We start from the raw sequence: 18,370 nt of genomic DNA, 5'->3' as shown, positions 1-18,370 counted from the left end.
ACATGCATCTCAAGATTTTCAGTCCAGCAGGCTGCCTTTGAGATCTCAACTGGTTCCCACTGATGTCAGCAAAAGATCCCTATCAAAAGCAGAGAAACCAGTGAATAAGTATGGTTTCAAAAGCAAGCTGCTTGCTGATGCCATGCTTTTATGTTCTTCAGGAATGAGACAAACAGATTTTCTACCTGTAGTGTTAAATTGGTTGAAAAGCAGTACGTCAAGAGGATAACTTTTGGCTTCAAATACAAAGGTGAGAAACTTGCATGGTGTTGCTGTTAAAGAAGAAAATATTACACCTCATTTGTCTGACAAACAGAATTAAACTAATGCCTCAAGGAAGCTTCACAAAATGTACAATTCCTTTAGGTGTGTTTTTCTGAGATAGCATAGTGCATCACTGTGGGACATGACCCGGGCTGGGCCCAAGTCTGGATTTTGCGTGTCCTGGGAAGCAGGCAGTGCGGTGTGGCTCCTGGCTTTGTGAAGTTCAGCCAGTGACCGACGGATACCTTGCGCTCAGCCAGTGGCGTTCTGCTGAGTAATGTCAGACGTACACAACCCACTGCGTGCACTGCTCGGGGGACTTCTGTCCTCAGTTAATTCGCTCTTGACTTAGTTGCACAGATTTAAGGTGGTTTACATTTTTGTGTCTTTGCATTTTTCCAATACCAGCTGTTTAATCTGAGGCTGGTAACGTCTGGAGAGACCAGGAATCTGTGCAATGGATGACAAATGTGCTTTAACCAAGGAGATGACTCTCAGGCAGCGATGTGATACATTGTTTGGACCTTATTTGCAGGCAAAGATGAATGAGATGATTGCAGCTCAGCAGTTGAAAGACTGGTTGTGTGCAAGCCCACAAAAAGGTGTTTTGTCCTTGGAGATGCACTGCACTCGCAGCTGGCTTCGGTCTCTTCTAGCCACAGCAGAAACAGCACTGGGTTGCAGCTCAGAGATTCTAGAGAGCTAGGACTCAGCTTGTGGGCTGCCATTTGTGCACCATGGGCACATCTCAAGTGCATTTCATTTTCAATGGACTCCCTATGTAGCTTTATTTATCCTTTTGTAGAGTAACTGCAATGGTGTTTTTCAGAGCCATTAGACACTAGGCTCTTGCCACACATTCCAAAAGTACCAGCTAGGAATGAAAAGACCATTTAAGATGTGAAGTTTATTTTGTCTTTAAATTGAAAGTGGCACCATCAAATTGAGAGACTTTTAGGTAAGAGATATACAAGCAAGTGGATTATATTGTGGGCACAAACTGTTGCCAGGCAGGACTCCTAAATAACAAAAACACTTCTAAAAATGCTCATCTTTTTGACTTCTTTTAAATTTGTTAGAAAACCTCAAAGTAAATTGATCATCCTACTTTTTCCAATGCTCAGATTAGAGAGAGAGCAAGTAGGAGTTGAAGCTCTTCCCAAGTGAAACTTGTTTCATCCTGTAAGGAATTTGTCAGTGATTCACTAATCTTTAAAGCCTGAATATTTCACTATCACAACCCAATCTGACATACTGCATACCATAACACATGTAACTTCACTCACTGTATTGTGCTGGGCTTTTGCTTCTTTGAAGGGCTTCTGTACCAGTTACTGAGTGGACATAATTTTAAATGGCTTTTTTTTGGTTAGTTTGCTTTTTATAGGCTGATTACAGTGTGTTTGGGCCATTTACATAATTTTTGAAGCAAAAGTCTCTCCTGATTTGGGGAATATCTTTTGCTTGAAAATGATGGTACATTTTACTAATGCACAGAATTTATAGCAAAGTCAACAAATTGCTTGAAGTGTGGTTTGTGCTCATTAACTTCAATTTACTGTTATTAAGTTCCAGAAGAAAAGCATTAGCTAGGTAGCCCCAAGTAGCCACCTAAGTCCTTTTTATGTGAAGCAATAAAAGTCACCCTAGTACTACACAGTTGACCTCTCCATGGTCCCTCAGAGGAGAGTGCTTTTTTCCAGTCTGTCCCCGCTTCTGAAATAGGTCTCTTAAGGGTAGTGTGCATGGAGCTACATCGGCCCCAGCAAACACACCAGAAATTAGCACTCCCTTCAGGAGTGTATCTCAGAGAAATGCTGTTTGAGTGCTCTCTGTGTCCTGTGCAGCAGTTAAAACACACTATGCTTCAGATGTTATTAACCATTCACAGAAAAGAAAAAGGAGTAATAATACAGACACCTTTCATTAACTGTTCTGTCACAGGCTATTATTTAACTGCTCTGAGGTTTGATTGTTGTTTCTACCCCCTTTAGCAAGCTGTTGTATTAGTTGTTTGGAAAAAAAAAGAGGTTATCTGTTGCTTACATAAAGCATTCTGTTCTTTATTTTATAGCTAAAAGCTGCTCAAGAGAAAGTGCTTTCCTAAAAAGGGCAAATATATCAAGTGTGGCCTATTCAAAATCAGTGCCTTACATAAATTGGGATCCTACTCTGCCAACACTCAAGGCTAACTATCTACTATAAACACCAGTGACTGTCATATATGAAACGTATGGAATGTTCAATAATGAGACAAATCACCACCTTTGAATAAGAAACAAATATAATAAATGATGTTTAAAATCTGTGTTAATGAATTGGTGGTGCACTAGGTTTATAAGAACTTTGTAAGTGCCAGGAAATGTGACATTGAGCAAGGAAGAAAAATACACAGGTTATGAAGCTACTAAGAAAGCATGACAGGCAGAAATATCACCAAGGGATTGATCTATTTTCTGGCCTAGACATATCATTAAGTACAAAAAAATTTGCATTCATTGAATTACAAGTACTGCTATTGTTACACTAAAAATGTGAAATAAAATGCAAATAAGACATATTAGTTCTGTTTCTAGTGAGTCAATTTAAAAAAAAAAAAAGAGTATATTGCATGCTGAATATTCCCATATGGAGAGCGTTTGTATTTAATAGCTTAAAGGACACTTTCCTGGAACTATTATTATATCTTCAACTCATTTTGCCTTACAACAATGGCCATTTTCCAATTTCTGTGGTTATCGATACTCCGAAACATTTTCAGACAATGTGATTGACTGAAATTTTAACATTTGGTTGTCCATCGATGATTCAAACCTGAAAGAGGAAGCTCCTAGCTTCAAAATTGGAGCAAAAGTATTTTGGCAGAGCCCCACATGAAATTTAAGCTTACTGTGAACTAATTCTTGGAGCTGTGAGTTTGTGTTTTTTCAGTATCAGTTGTAGGATATAAATAAGTGTATATCAATGATACTGATTTTCTCGAAGATGGCAACACAATATAACTCCCGTCTTTTAGCTCTTCCTACTGCCTTTTCTTTCATTTAAGGCAAGAGTGGTTTGTAATTGCTTTTCTCCAATACAAATTCTGTAAGACCAACTGAACCAACATGACAGAATACATACAGCACTACAGGTAGTGACTGTGGGATTATTTATTACCTCATATTCTGAGGTGACAAGTGGATTTGCAAGGGGGAAAAAAGTACCTTATGAAAAATTGTATGCTGAGAACGTCCTAGTAGTGCAATTGCATTTGCTCATTGACATCCGCAGCTGGCAGGCACCGCTCCTTGGCCAGGTGAGCATGTTTTGTTAGAGCCACTCACCCACTCTGCCTTTTTCACACGTCTAGTCTAGCAAGCACAGTTTGCAGGCCTCCACAATATTAAAGCCAAATGACAGAAAATCTAGAAAAGAAGATAAAAGATGGCACAAATGGAGTTCAGGACTGCAACCGAGTAGTTGTTCTCAAGATCGCAGTTTGGAGTTTAGGTAACTAAATTCTGTGTAAATCTCAGAAAGCTATGAAGGAAAGATATCTTTGTTTTCTGTTTTTTAGCAGCTCTATCACCGACTAGGAAAGTTAGTAATCTTCCATCACATTGTCAGATGGATTTTTCCCACATCATTTTGTGAGGATTTACTTTCTCAGGTTTTTAAAAGTATTTTGGCAAACTTACATGTTTATATGCAATGAAAATAAGTATGACGGTGAGCTGCTGTCTTAAATGAGATGATGGAAACAGAAAAGGAAAGATTTTTTGAGACTTCTGTTTCAAGATACTGGCTTTCCCAAGATAAAATATTGACCTGCCTTCACAGAGAAAACAGACATAGAAACATCTGTTTTACACGTGATTTTTTATTTATTTATTTTATGTCCAGACAGGTATCACAGAATCATCTAGGTTGGAAGAGACCTCCAAGATCACCTAGTCCAACCTCTGTCCTAACACTAACAAGTCCTCCACTAAACCATATCACTAAGCTGTACATCTAAACCTCTTTTAAAGACCTCCAGGGATGGTGACTCAGCCACTTCCCTGGGCAGCCCATTCCAGTGCCTAACAACCCTTTCAGTAAAGAAGTTCTTCCTAATATCCAACCTAAACCTCCCCTGGTGCAACTTTAGCCCATTCCCCCTCGTCCTGTCACCAGACACGTGGGAGAATAGACCAACCCCCACCTCGCTACAGCCTCCTTTAAGATATCTGTAGAGTGCGATAAGGTCACCCCTGAGCCTCCTCTTCTCCAGGCTAAACAACCCCAGCTCCCTCAGCCGCTCCTCGTAAGACTTGTTCTCCAGATCCCTCACCAGCTTCGTTGCCCTTCTCTGGACACGCTCGAGCACTTTGATGTCCTTGCTGTAGTGAGGGGCCCAAAAAAGGGCTAAAGGGCCCAAGTATACCAAAAGGTATACCAAGCTTTATTAAGAATATTTAGTAGGACATTAGCATTTCCTTATTTGGGGGATTTTTTTTTTTAAGCAAGGCAGCAATAAACAGTCTTGTAATTTTCTAAAAAGCCCTAACTAGCTGTAGTCTTACCACCAGCGGCGAGGTGTCTATTACTACAGGATTCCCCTCCGGACTGTTACTACAGCACTAGACCTATTGCTCTGTTGCATGTCGCTATCCTTTTGAAGAAGAGCCTTTCAGAAAACTATCTTTCAAGCAATTTATTTCTGCAAGAGCAATTTTACTACTCATGGGTTTGTCTTAATGCTTTGCGTGCTTGCAATGTCTTTTGACCTGGAGAGATAACAAACATTCACGCACATTTCTTTCCTCTTAGCATAATGTAATGAATTATGAAAATACCTAGGTAAATAATATTCTTGCTTTTATTAAAACCAACATGTTTTTTTTGTGTGTGTATTTAATTTTCTTTTTCACTTTTAGCAAAGGATGCTTTTCTTTTTATCTTAGAGAATAATTTTGTTATGCCTCCAGACCAAAAAAGCAATCACTTTTGTGATTGTTGTCTGTTGCACAAAGATAGAAATTTTAACAACTTAAACATTAACCTCTAGAACAGATGCTGACAATGTGATACACTTTGAGAATAGTGCACCTACTTTTGCTAGTTCCAAAGGAGCCCCCATTACTAGTAACTGCCAGAAGCTCTGGAAGTCAATGGAACAGTACACCTGCAGAGGTAGCTTCCTTCACACAGGTCTCATATCACCTGGATCCAGCTGCCCTATACACACTTGGCCCCTTGAACATGAGTTCAACAGGTAGGTGCAGGGACACATGCAAGAACATAATATGCAAGATGCAAGATGGCTCAGGTAAGGATGAGAGAGGGAGTTAGGAGAATCTTAGCAAATAGAGGTAGAGCGCTGACAGTATTAAACTAGTGGATGCTACTTAGTGTCTTTGCTAACTATTGTGCATTGTGCAAATTAATTAAAGCAAGAAGCCTTGGGCCCCTTACCAAGGTTAGTCTCATGATAAGATTGTGAGCCTGTCTTAAGAAACTGGCAGAAACTGATTCTGCGGATGGACAAGAGCCAAGGAGCAACTGAGTCTGCACAAGGACAAGAGGTCAACTAGCGGTGGTGAGGAAGAGTCACCAACCTTCATCCCCACGACCCCCGGCGACCACCACCAGGAGACACTGCGCAAGTGCAGATGGGAGGAGCTTATGGAAATAACTCCTTGGAACTAATTTTAATATGAAGCAGGGACAAGTTATGAATATGCATATGCGCAAGACTTTGGTGGGACTACCCCCCCGTGCTGCCCAGTGCTGAATAAACGTACCTACTTTACAATCTTACTGATTGTGGAGTCAGTTTTCCGCAAGTCAAGGATGCAAGAGACTTAGGCAACGGCCTGTTCTTAACAGCTGGAACTGAGCAGAGGCTACGTGAGTGAGCTGGGGCAACACAGTAAAAGTGGTTCTGTTAAGAGGAACAGGTATTGCTGAGGTCCTGGTGCCCACACCACGCATTGGAGAGATTTCATTTCAGGTTAGCTTTAGTGGAGTCGTGTGGAGCAGATGCCCACTACCAGGTGCAGCACATTAAGCAATTTCACGTGCAACTTGAGGTTTCCACATGAAAGGAATACAGTTCTCACACAGCCAGACCACTCCAGGTTGCGAACCAAGATGCAGTGAGGATACTGGGTATCTTCACTTTGAAAGCACACACCTGGCATTAGTCAAAACCAAGGTTACACCCTCAGTGCCTAGCAGAATGCAGGTCTGCTGACACAATTCACCATGTCGGTAAGAGTTAACTATTTTTGTGCTAGTTTTTACTTGCATGTGTGACTGTTCATCGCCCTGCCCACACGGCGGAGCAAATGACCCCGAAAAAAGGTGTCACCCAACCAAAATCATGCCAAGATTCCCACTGAGGGCTTTCTGCCACACCTTCCCTTCCCTCACCCAGCAGCCGTTGGCCCCTGACCGCTCCCCGCCCGCCCCGCCGCTATCTCGCGAGAACCACCCCACCGGGCGGAGGGGCGTGAGATGGTGGCGGGGCGGGGAAGGGGCGAGTAAAATGGCGGCGGGGCCGGAGCTGCTGAGGCGGTGCCAGTGAAGGGTGGGGGTGGGAGCTCGGTGGGGCGTCGGAGAGCCCGCCCTCGGGCCGGGCTGTTCCGTTCTGTTACGCCTCACCTTAGCTCACCTCCCGCATGCCGCCGGAGCCGGGGGTGCCCGCCATGGCCGAGGCAGGAGCGGGGAGCGCCGAGGGGGCCGAGGAGGAGCGGCGGGCTGGCGAAGGTGGCGGGGGGCGGCCGCTGTGGGCGCGGGCAGGTGTGCGTCGGGGGTGGGCGCCGCCCGCGGGGCGCGACCTGGCGTGGTTGTCCGCCCGTCTGTCTGCCTGTCGGTGGGACCCCGTGAGTGGGGCTGGGGTGCTGCAAACCCGGGGCAGGGAGGGGGCTCTGCCCTGCGTGCGGTGGCCCTGAGTGTGCTCGGGGCTGTGCCATCTCACTTCTTCTTGTGTCTTCAATTCTTTCTTGGAGTTGGATTTGGGTGATCTTTAAGGTCCCTTCCAGCCCGAGCCGTACTCTGGTTGGAGCGTAGCTGAGGTGTGCAGGGGTGGATGCAACGGCGGTGGACTGTGCGTGTCCAGAGGAGCCACGAGCATAATGTCCACACTGCACTTCACTTTGTTCAAGCTACAGATGTGGCATCATACTGATGTGATGTGGGCTGCAAAGGTTTCTTTATGTTTGACTTAGTACGCTGTTTCTGATACGCAATTAGCTATGCACCTCATACGTTTGCCTGCCAAAAAGTCATCCTAGCATAATTTAGTATTCTAAGTGTAGTGATTTTTGACTCCTGCGTGCACGTGCCTATGCCTGTATAGTGAGCAAGGTTTGATCTTCTTATTCATAATCTTAAGTTTCTGGTACTAAAATAAGGCAAGTTGTAAACCAGCTGCAGCTGCTTGTGCTCCCCCTGCCTTAAAAACGGGTGTGTTGTTTCCTCTTCTGGGGTTTTGAAAAACAGAAGTGAAGAAATCTCTCCTAAACCATCGTTGCAGTTCTGTTTAGTTAGCACTGATTCTTCTAGGTTTAGTTGTTGTTTTAATACGTATTGGACTGTATGTGTTTTAAGATAGATGGGGATCCTAGTTGTCTAGAAGAAACAGGCATTTTTCTGTCTCCGTTTGGCTGTTCAAATACAGGTATAATTTTGTAGAAAGTAATTAGTGTTTGAAAACAAAGTGTTTCTTATTTCACACGGTTTTTGCAGTGTATAAAGTTGTGTTTGAAACAAGCTTTTATTGTTTCTATGTGATGTATGGGAAGGAAATAATAAAAATAAAGAAAGCCCATTGTGGTTATTTTTCCATTTACAAACGGGAAGGTAATGAACCATAGGCTTTTATGTTTTACTGTGGAAGAAACCCTCCTCCCTGGTTTTGTTGTTACTCAATGTTTATACTTGTTCTTTTAACAGATTTTGAAGAAACAGTCTTTTTCTGTCAACTTTTTTAAAGATAAAAGTATCTTCATTTGTTGGGAATAGATCCATACCGGTCAGCTTCTTAGTATTTTTTTTTCACTTGAATGTACACATTATTGTTAGTATACTTGCACATTATTAAAGGCAAACTCTAAACTGGACAGTTAACATCAGTTCAGAATCATCTTCACCATAAAAATAAAACCACTTTGTGGGTGACTGGAAAGTGAATCAATATGCATACTCTGTTGAAAATTCCCTGTTTGGGCTCCAGGAGCTGCTGAAAATATGGAACTTCTTCAGCAGGCTTGATGGAGTCAGCCTTTTCTTGCAAGTTTTTGATTCAAGTAAAACCAGGTATACTCAATTCCTTTTCCAGTATATGATTGGAAAGGTTTTTTGGTTTGTTTTGTTCCCCGCCTTGTAATGAACTGAGATATATGAGACTCTCAGTTTCTATCAGTGACCTGATTTGAGCCTGGAAGTGACGAGGAAGGCAGGGTAATCTTTCAAGGGCTTGTCTGGTATCTTTTCATTAGCTAGTTACAGTTATACTTTTTAATAAACTAATAGGTTTGGACAAGTCATTGGTGTTTGAGATCTATTAAGTGGATATATTATTTAATTAGTTGTGATCCTTGAGTATATTTTCTGAATGGTGAAAATAAATGAGCGTAGATGCAGAAAATAATCAGTGGCCTATATTAATATTTGGTTTAAATTTTTATAATTTGGGATATTAAATTTTTTCAGCATTTTGTGATAATAAAAACAAATCCAGTGTTCTTAAATCAACCTTTAAGAGTTTCTCTATTTACTGAAGTATGCATCTTTTTCCTGTTTATGCATGCTTATGAAGTGTGATACACAAAAAAACAACACCTGTTTTAGACAATACCGTTCTGGTATTTTCATAACTTACCACTGACTAAAACAGTTGCCCCTGCTTTAAAGGAAGGTATACTGTGTGCTGTGATCCGGATGGTAAACTTGCTGTAAGTAGTTGTGAAGATGGTTTTCACGGCCTGTTTTAAAGCTGTAAACCCCCGAATATTTAATACAACTCTCACCGCTATTTAGAAAATACGGTTGCCTGCTTTATATGTGTTCAGGCCTGCAGGACCTGTAAAGTGATGCATATCACGGTGTCTGTAACTTTCTTCCTCATACAGCATAAAGTACTGTAGGTATGTAGAATACGCATACAGTTTTTCTCATTCTGTAATAAAAACCTGCAGTAAGAATTCATTAGAATGATTTTAGAAAAACAGTTTTGTAGTAAAATAAAGCAATTTACGTGATGTAAAGCTATTTGAAATTAATTGAATCAATAGCTATCTTGTATGAGTATGCACCAGTGCATGTACAGCTAGTTACATCTGTAATTGCTGAGGAAACCAGAGACTTCTAGATCTTCAAACAAAAACTTTGAGCATGTCTTAAGCATTGCGAAACTTAAGAATCCAACTGGCATCTTGAGTAGTACCTCACTTTAGAAAATCTAGGTTGCTTAGGTACTTCTGTGTGTTCATACCTCTGCTTCTCTTTATGACTGTGCTCATAAGGGCTTCAGACTGAGATCCTTATATCAAGTATGTACTTGGAGGCTATGTGCACGTGTTGGCGTTTAGGTTCAGAGCAACAGCATTATTTTGAAGTGAATTCTCAGTCATCCTCACTTACTGCTCTGCAGCTTTGATATAAATGAAGTAGACTCCTTTCAGAAGAAACTAAGCTAGAATGATATTGTAGGAAGGTTAATGCCACTCCAGGCACATACCAAATGTACTCCAACTCCAGATGTAAAGGACTGAACCAAGGGTTGGTTCTCAGACAGCTTTGAAACACATGCATTGTAAGGTTTCTTGGACAAGTGAACCGGATTGAATGGGATTTAACATAAGCTCCCTGGACTACTGAAAAACTAGAAATGGGGACTTCTGTAACCACCTGCTTTGCTCTGCTGGCCTGCTGCTGCTCTGCTGTAGTATTTACTAATAGACATAGCCTAGTAGCTCATGTGAGTAGATTTCAATTTCAGTAAGTAATCTAGCAAGTTAGAGTAAGGACCACTGATGTGCCACCTTAACTACATTCACTTCTAACACAATTTTGAGTTCTTGAAACTTGTCAAAGCTTGGATTTCCTTAAGCAGCTGCTGAGCTGTGACATGGAGAATAGTTCTGCGTTGTATCTTCTGAGGACAAATGCACACAGAATGCCACCCAAAAGGTTGCTTTGTTGTTTTTTTTTGAAAGGTACTTGCTCACTGATACCTTACTTTAAATATGTTTTACTGTAGTATCCCAGTAGGTGGATTTAGATGTTTTTTTTTAGTTGCTTAAAAAAAATGAGGGCAGGTTAAGAGGTTTTGTATTAATTTATTAATATCTACATTACTTGTATTTTTCCGCTTATGTTTGGAGTGCCTATGTGTATCTTGTACGATTTCATTTTGATGATTCTAAGAAGTGACAAATATGTTTTAATATTAAATGAATATTTCAGGAGAGCCCATGGGGAGTGAATTTATCGCTAGCCAAAAGCTGAACTTTGACAGGGAGGTGAGTGGATCATGAAGTGGCAGTAAGGCATAATTAAGGCCATAATTCTGAAGGACTGTCTGGGATTTGTTGTGTGTGACTCTACCAGGTGCTGTCTGTGGCTGTTGTATTGCAGCAGCTGCGTGAGAGGTCTGTAACCACCTTGGGTGGGATTCACCTTGCTTATCTTCAGATGTCAGTGGAGTAGATACAGCATCAGAGCTAGCTACTTTCTTCTTTGTGTAATTACCAAAGGGAAGGAGGTAGGCACTCAGGCTGCATTTCATCCAACTGACTATGGGAATCTATTTTAGATTGAGATGAATCACCCTAGAAATGTTAAATTTCATCTAACCAACTGTGTGAGTCTATTTTAGGTTGATATGAATCACCCTAGAAATGTCTGCTACTCTCCAAGAGGCCCTAGAATGGCTAGTTCAGATGTGGACATAATTGTTTGCTCGGAGGCATCGCACCTTTTATGGCTGGTGGAGTTTGGCCGTAAGCCTTTCCTAATAGCCTGTGTTTGTTTAGGAACTGAAAACCTTAAAACTGCTAGTGGTACAGACTGCTCAGAAATGTGGCATGTGTTTAGAAAATATTATTGTCAGTAATTAGAAACATGTAGGTCTCCCAAGTCTTGTTTTTTAATACATTGCATGGGATTCACACAGAACAATTACTGAACATATTTTTCCCCAACTGTATAAATTTATAGCCCTTCCTTAAATGGTAGGTTTTGCCTTATTAATTCTAATATGTTTAGTGAGAATGTACAATTTTTCACGTGATATGTTTGTATGGACTTTCCTTTTTTATAGAGACAATGCTTACAACGCTGTTTTTTGTTTCTAATATTACATTTGACTGTCCTGATGTACATACCTAATATGCTTCTTCAATATTTTTAAGATAGATAAGTATACATGCTTAATACTGAGAACCAAGCAGATCATAAATAGTTCCTTGAAAACATATGTCTATTTGCTCAGTCAACAGTATACCAGGGCCTTAGCAAAAGTGTGAAATTATTAATAGCATTAGTTTAAAAAAAAAAAAGTCGATTTGAATTTTGTTAGCCTTGCAATCCAAACTAGTGTAAGTAATAGCCTTTGGAGTAGCAAAACAAAATGTATCTAGTTGAACTAAACTGTTTCTGTCACTCTTTTCAAAAGTAACTAATGATTTTAATCATCCAGGAAAATAAATTTGTAATAAAGATGGTCTTTCTGGGTGTTATTGTTCATGAAGCAAGAGTGGGAGACATTTAGTTTTGCTTCATGTGTTCCTAGAAATGCTTAGTTTTAATGGTATGGAACTGTTCACAGAAATGGAAAATAAAAGGAGGTCCCTCAGCTGCACAAATGAAAGGTAGGAATCCAGCTAGGAACCTCCTGTCATAGAAACACACCTTATTTATTGGATTCTTTATCCATCTCTCACAACGTGGTACAGGCAGAGTGAAGAAGTCTCTCGTCACAGAGTGCAGGAGGTAGACGTTCTTCAGGGGGAGAGCGAGCACCTTGGAATCACCTAGTCTCATAGTGAGAACTATTACAGAAAGCCCGAAGGGATTATTTTAAAGCGTTCTTACTGACTTCTCAGAGCTGACCTAGCTTTATGAACTGTTTTTGTCTGCTTCTTGTTCAGTGAGTAGTAGGTATTAAAAACACTTGTTCTTGTCTGTGAAATTCTAAATATTTAGTTTTCTACTACATTAGTTAGTTCTGAAGTTTTAATTTATTTCCCTATTTGTTTTCTTTTCTGTTCTTTTTTTGATAATTTTAAATACGTAAGAGTATATGCTGCATGCTGTACATGGCAGGAATTAATACAAATTCTTAATATTATCTATCTTCCTGAAGATATATCTAGATAGCATTTAATATGGCATTTCACTGAAGATGTCACTGTGATAGTAAGGGTTCAGCCTATCACCTAAACATTTAGATGTAGAAGTTCTAATAAATTGTTGCTGATAAACTAAACATTCTGATTTTTCTTAGTTAAGAAAAAGATGTTAGGAAGTGTAGAGGAGATGGGTTCAGTGTTCAGAACTTAGTGCCAGTGTCAGGAAGAATTGTAGTTACTTCGATAGTATGAAGGATAAATTGGAAAAGCTGTAAATGACACATCGTTTGATTCCTTTTTTTTTCTTTAAAAGGAAGCGGTTTAGGAAGCAGGCTGGCCATCTGTGTGCAAAGGAGTATTTAGGTCAGTGGGTCTGTTCTGTCCTGCCTTGTTAAAGGATGAAAGGATTTGTTGTGCTGAAAGCATTCTTGTCTTTGATACATTTAGGTTTCTGTTTAGTAAATACTCTTATGAATATGCATGAAGAATGATTGTTACTTCAAAAACCTTATTTAGTGATTGTAGACTGCTGTTAAAGAAATGAATTAAAACTACTCCCTACAAATAAGAAGTTCCTTTGGAATTGTTTTTGTTTGGTTTTATAATTGCAAGAATTTGTAGCAGAAATATCAAGTGAAACTATGAAGTGATGATAAATATTTAAATTTTTTTGATTAACCATTTGTGCCCTTGTATTTATAACTTATTTTAAAATAATTTTAATATCCCTAGTTTGAATGTATTGTGTTCTTGAAGTAACTACCTCTTCTTTCTGTTGTAGATGCCCAAAGGCTGTTACTTATTTGAGAAGTGTTTATTGATTCTCTGTTTCCGCCACCTACTTTTCTTTGGAACTTCCTATGTGGCTTAATGAGTTAAAAGAGATTTCTAAAATAAAACGGGTTGTCTCTGTATAGTCTGACTTGGCAGAGAAAGGATTAGTGGAAGACCAGGCAATGTTCTTCAAGTATTAGCCTATTTTCATTTAACTCTCTAGAGTAATATTCCAACAGAAAATGAGAACCTAGGAGGTAATTTTTCTGCTGTAAGATGCATTTATACCCAAGAGGGGAAAAAAGCATGCACTGTGCTTCATTCTTCTTACAGACAGCACAGATGCTAAAAAAGTAAAATAAAATACTCTTAATAAAGTATCCAGATTTTCTTCGTGCTGGACTTTGAAAGTACCTATTTGTTTTTTGCCTCCTGCAAAAGTAGGAGATACTCGCTTTGTGGAATTAATCCTTTCTTGTTTCTAGTTGTATGATGCTGGATACTTTCCTCACTAGCACAGGAAGCCTAAAGGATTGCCTTTGTTGCTGCAACAAAGTTAGCTCTATTTCTTTAAGCATCAGCTGGGTAATTCTTTGTAATAACTTTGCACTGAGATAGGGAATAAAAAGTGAATTAGTGCTTAGATTCCTTGAGAGTATGTTCCTTTACCAGTAGGTTGCTAGGATTATTTTGGCTTGTGACTTTTTTTTTTCTGGCTGAGAAAGAAAGCTGTTTTCCTTGATAGGAGAATTTTCAAGGGAACTCTGAGGTAGAACGTGACAAGCTTTCGAGACTCTCTTGGCCTATGTGATTGATGTTATGAATAAGTGTAGATTTTATGTCAGAAACATAGCAAATTTTCTTTTTGGGGGATGCTCAGCTTGTTTAAAAAGCATAGTTCACTTCATTTTGTTTAAATTGAATGTAGAGTTAATATTTGGATCTGCTAGCTAATGCTGCATCTTGTGACTTTGGAGCAGGATGCTTGAGGTGCTGGGAGATTTAACTGTAGTCTGTGGAAACTGAGGAAAAAGGTATATTTTACACTGCATTAGTCTGTTGAATAAGTTGTGGAGGTCTTTATAGGACTGTGGGAAAATGATGTGCTGTTTTCTGTACGTAGGTTGTAGCAGTGTAACTTGTTTTTTGTGTCAGAGGTGTAAGTCACCTACACATGTGGGTTTTGTTTTTTTCTTTTCTACAAATGAAAATCAGAATGAATGCATGATGATGTAGCTTGCATTGAATGCTGAGTGTTTTTTCTTCATTTATAGATAATTTCTCAATAGATGGAAGCCCGTGCATTGCTTCTAGAGTCTCCAGCCTCATGAATCCAATAACTAAGACTGCTACCACTTCTTTCAACACTTCTGTGGCTGAGATTCCAAGGAAGCGCAAAGGAAGTGATTCTGATAACCAGTAAGTAAATTGATTATTTGTGTCTCTACATAAATTAAGGAAAGAGGATTAGAAAGTTACTGCATCATAAAAATAACAAATGAACATCTCAAGTTTATTACAACTATTTATTTCAGTTTCTACTAAATGTGTTGACAGTTCTGATCACTTAAAACTCGAAAAAAGAATCCTTGAATCCAGGTGATATATGTAGGTTTGTATAATGTCTTCCTGTTCTGAAATGTCTGGTAATGTGTCTTTAATAATGAAATTTCAATCCTGGCGCTTTTTTTCTTGTTCTGCTTGCAGCTAATTATTAAGTAGCTTAAGTCTCAGAAGTGCACCTTTTGAATATCATTTTTAATCTCTTTGATGTAGAGTTGCAGAATCAGAACTGCTTCTTCAGTGAACAGGGCAGCCATTTATATAAATGTCCAGAGAGAACTGTGACCTAAAAATGAGTACCTTCCTGCAGTAGTACTTGGTCTCTTCAAGTGCACTGACACTATTAGCTGTTTTCTCCAGTTTTATAACTGCCAAACAGATGCCAGTTAACCAAATAATTGTTCACAAAAAAAAATAATTTCAAGTCCTTTGTTCATAGTTATATTTATCAGCTAGAAGTAAGTCAGCATGCAGATCTACTGCATTACAAGCATTTCTTCATTACAAGTGTGGAAAAACGACTTTAAAAGGGGGGGCGTTGTAGGAAATTTACATTATTTGTGATTATTAAAGCAATTCTCTTTAAACCATGCTTTTTCCATATATAGGCCAGTGATCTACAGAATGTAGCCATACTGTGCATGTTGATGTAATCATCAACTCGCAGCTTCATGTCTATCGAGAAGATCTCTGAAAACTCCAGAAAGACAATAGCTTCTGAAAGAAGTCTCCATTGTTTTTTTTCTGTAGTACTAGTTGATTTTACGTGTTTAATGAAAATGCTGGTTATTCAATAGTGTTTTCCTGAAGTTTGGATCTGTTTCTGATTTCATAAAACTTCTGTCAGAAAAAAAATCATGTGCAAGTTGAAAAAGTATCGTTTTATAAGTACTAATAATTAGTTTGTTAGAGACTAATATTCTTGCTGAGAATGAGTGAATAATCAAGTGGGATTTCCACACTCTCTTTTTCTGCACCATTAAGTATATCAAGTCATCTTGCGTTTCAAAGTACATTCAGCTTACTTCATTACCTGTTTTGCAGGGACACAGTTGAAGTTGATGGTGATCCTCAGAAAAGGTACTCTTTATAAATGAACCCATTTCTGTTTTCAGTGTTCTGTCACAGTTTCCCATTTGTCTAGCTAAGCTGTGTGGTTTGCCTTAAGGAATGCTTGTCTAAGGACATGTATTTGTGTAGCAAAAGGTGTAGCTAATTAGTGGGGTGGATAGATCCATTCAGTGTTAAAGTTTTCTACTGTTTCTTTCAAAAATGACACTAACAAGCTCATATGTTTACCAGACTTTTCATGTTGAAATTAAGATACAAATAGGAAAGAAAAGAGTAACCGTTAAATAAGGCTGAGGAGGTGAAGGGAATATCTCTGCTCTTCTAGGACTGGCACATCTAAAAATGTTTTTCAATTTTTTTCAACCTTCACAGTGTGCTTTTTAAAATATAACTACCACATATATGTTAAAATAATGTTATTACAAGTTGACAAGCCAAAATTAATATTGGCTGTGCGGTATAAATAAACCCTATGTGTGTATTATGGAATAGTTATTAGTTACATGATTACTTTGTGATTTCTTTTTCTGCACCTCAATACCTTACTTAGAATATATGTTTATATGTAGCTGTCCAGTATTCTATTTTATCCTTGTAGTCAATATTTGGTGCATGATTTATTCGGTAGTATTAAAACCTTCTGAGCATAAATTGTTAATCTATTTGTGGATTTTTCTGTTGTGCTTATGATGGAAATCTTTGAATAAAGATAATCCTCTTTTGTCTTTAAGACCCTCACTTCATTTTTAGAAGAAACAAGGAATTATGATTAATAAATAATAAAATAGAGGAAAAGGTGGCAGTATTTAATTTCTTTTGAATAATAACAATCCTGTTCTTGCTAGTACAAGTTAAGGATACCTACATTAGAGCCATGAGGTAGGCTTTCACTCTGTGTTCAAGGTAGCCTTAACCTAGCTATTTATATCAATAACAGCACATCTGTTAGGACAGGCTATGTAAATCCATCAAAGGCTGTGACTGGTTGCTTGAACAGCAAACTCGTTCTACTTTCTTCCCTAAGTGAAGCTTCTGAGTGAAGAGATACAGTCAAGAGGCTGCATGCTGCATTGCAGGTGATGTGGCTCTACTTTATCTCTTTACCTCTTATGGTCAGATACGGTAACTTTTACAGTATCAAGGAATCATCTAGGTTGTAAAAGACCTTCAAGATCACCAAGTCCAACCACCAACCTGACCTGTTGAGTACTATCCCTGGCCTGTGTCCCTTAGTGCCACATCTGTATGTCTTTTCAGGGATGGGGACTCCACCACTTCCTGGGCAGCCCATTCCAATGCTTCACCACCCTTTCTCTGAAGAAATTCCTCCTAATATACAATCTAAATCTCCCCTGCTGCAACTTGAGACTATTTCCTTGTGTCCTATTGCTCGTTATCTGAGAGGAGAGACTGCCAGCCTCCTTTCAGGTAGTTATAGAAAACAATGAGGTCTCCCCTCAGCCTCCTTTTCTCCAGACTATACAACTTGTTCCCTCAGCAGTTTGTCATGAGTTCTGTGTCCTAGTCCCTACACCAGCTTCTTTTCTGTTCTCTGCACACCGCTGAAGCAACTCAACATCCTTCTTGTAATGAAGGGCCCAAAACTGAACACAGTATTTGAGGTTTGGTCTCACCAGTTCCAAGCACAGAGGGATGATCCCTTTTGTAGGCCTGCTGACCACACTATTTCAGATACAAACCAGGATACCATTGGCCCTCTTGGACACTGGAGTACACTGCTGGCTTGTGTTCAGATGGCTGTCAAACTAGCACCCCCAAGGGCCTTTTCTGCTGGGCAGCTTTCTAGCCGCTCTTCCCCAAGACTATATTGCGGCATGGGCTTTTTATGGCCTAAACGCAGAACCTGGCACTTAGCCTTGTTGAATGTTGTGTGATTGGACTCAGCCCATTGATCTAGTCTATCCAGATGACTATGCAAAGCTTTTTTACCCTCAAACAGCTTGACAGTCCTACCTAACTCAATATTGTCTGCAAGCTTACAGAAGGTGTTCTTAATCCCCTTGTCCAGATAGTTTTTATTAATGTTAAACAAAGCTTGCCCCAGTACTGTGCCACTCACTAGGACTCTCTGAGCCTGGCTGTACAGCCAGTTTTTCTCCCAGCAGCGTATGCCTGTCCAAGCCTTGAGCAGTTTTTCCAGGAGAATACTGTGAGAAAGTGTCAAGTGCTTTACTGAAATCCAGGTAAACAACACATATAGCCTTTCTGTCATCCTTACTGTAGAAGGAGATCAGGTCAGTAAGGCAGGGTCTGCCCTCTGTGAACACATGCTGGTTGCATCTGCTTACTTGATTTTTTCTGTGTGTGCTGTGAGATGACATTCAAGATGATCTGCTCCATGACCTTCCCTGGTA

General features: G+C 39.6%; 1 protein-coding gene across 10 annotated transcripts in view; it reads left to right on the top strand.

Moving 5' to 3' along the window:
- Positions 1-6,776: 6,776 nt before the first annotated feature.
- Positions 6,777-18,370, top strand: part of ARNTL2 (aryl hydrocarbon receptor nuclear translocator like 2) — a 40,692-nt gene continuing 29,098 nt past the window's right edge. For 2 of the 10 annotated variants that reach the window (XM_040545149.1, XM_040545146.1), the window contains exons 1-3: positions 6,777-6,999; positions 14,636-14,780; positions 15,969-16,004. In XM_040545149.1, the coding sequence (XP_040401083.1) occupies positions 6,912-6,999; positions 14,636-14,780; positions 15,969-16,004 (269 nt within the window). In that variant the 5' untranslated portion in view covers positions 6,777-6,911. Of the gene's footprint in view, positions 7,033-9,697; positions 10,426-10,701; positions 10,758-12,191; positions 12,386-12,900; positions 12,951-14,635; positions 14,781-15,968; positions 16,005-18,370 lie in introns of those variants that run through there. The other 8 variants (XM_040545153.1, XM_040545148.1, XM_040545151.1 and 5 more) reach the window with 8 other exon arrangements.

This window comes from Cygnus olor, chromosome 1 (assembly GCF_009769625.2).
Source record: "Cygnus olor isolate bCygOlo1 chromosome 1, bCygOlo1.pri.v2, whole genome shotgun sequence".
NCBI lineage: Eukaryota > Metazoa > Chordata > Aves > Anseriformes > Anatidae > Cygnus > Cygnus olor.
The sequence above is the reverse complement of the archived record's forward strand: the minus strand, read 5'-3'. Positions and strand labels throughout refer to the sequence as shown.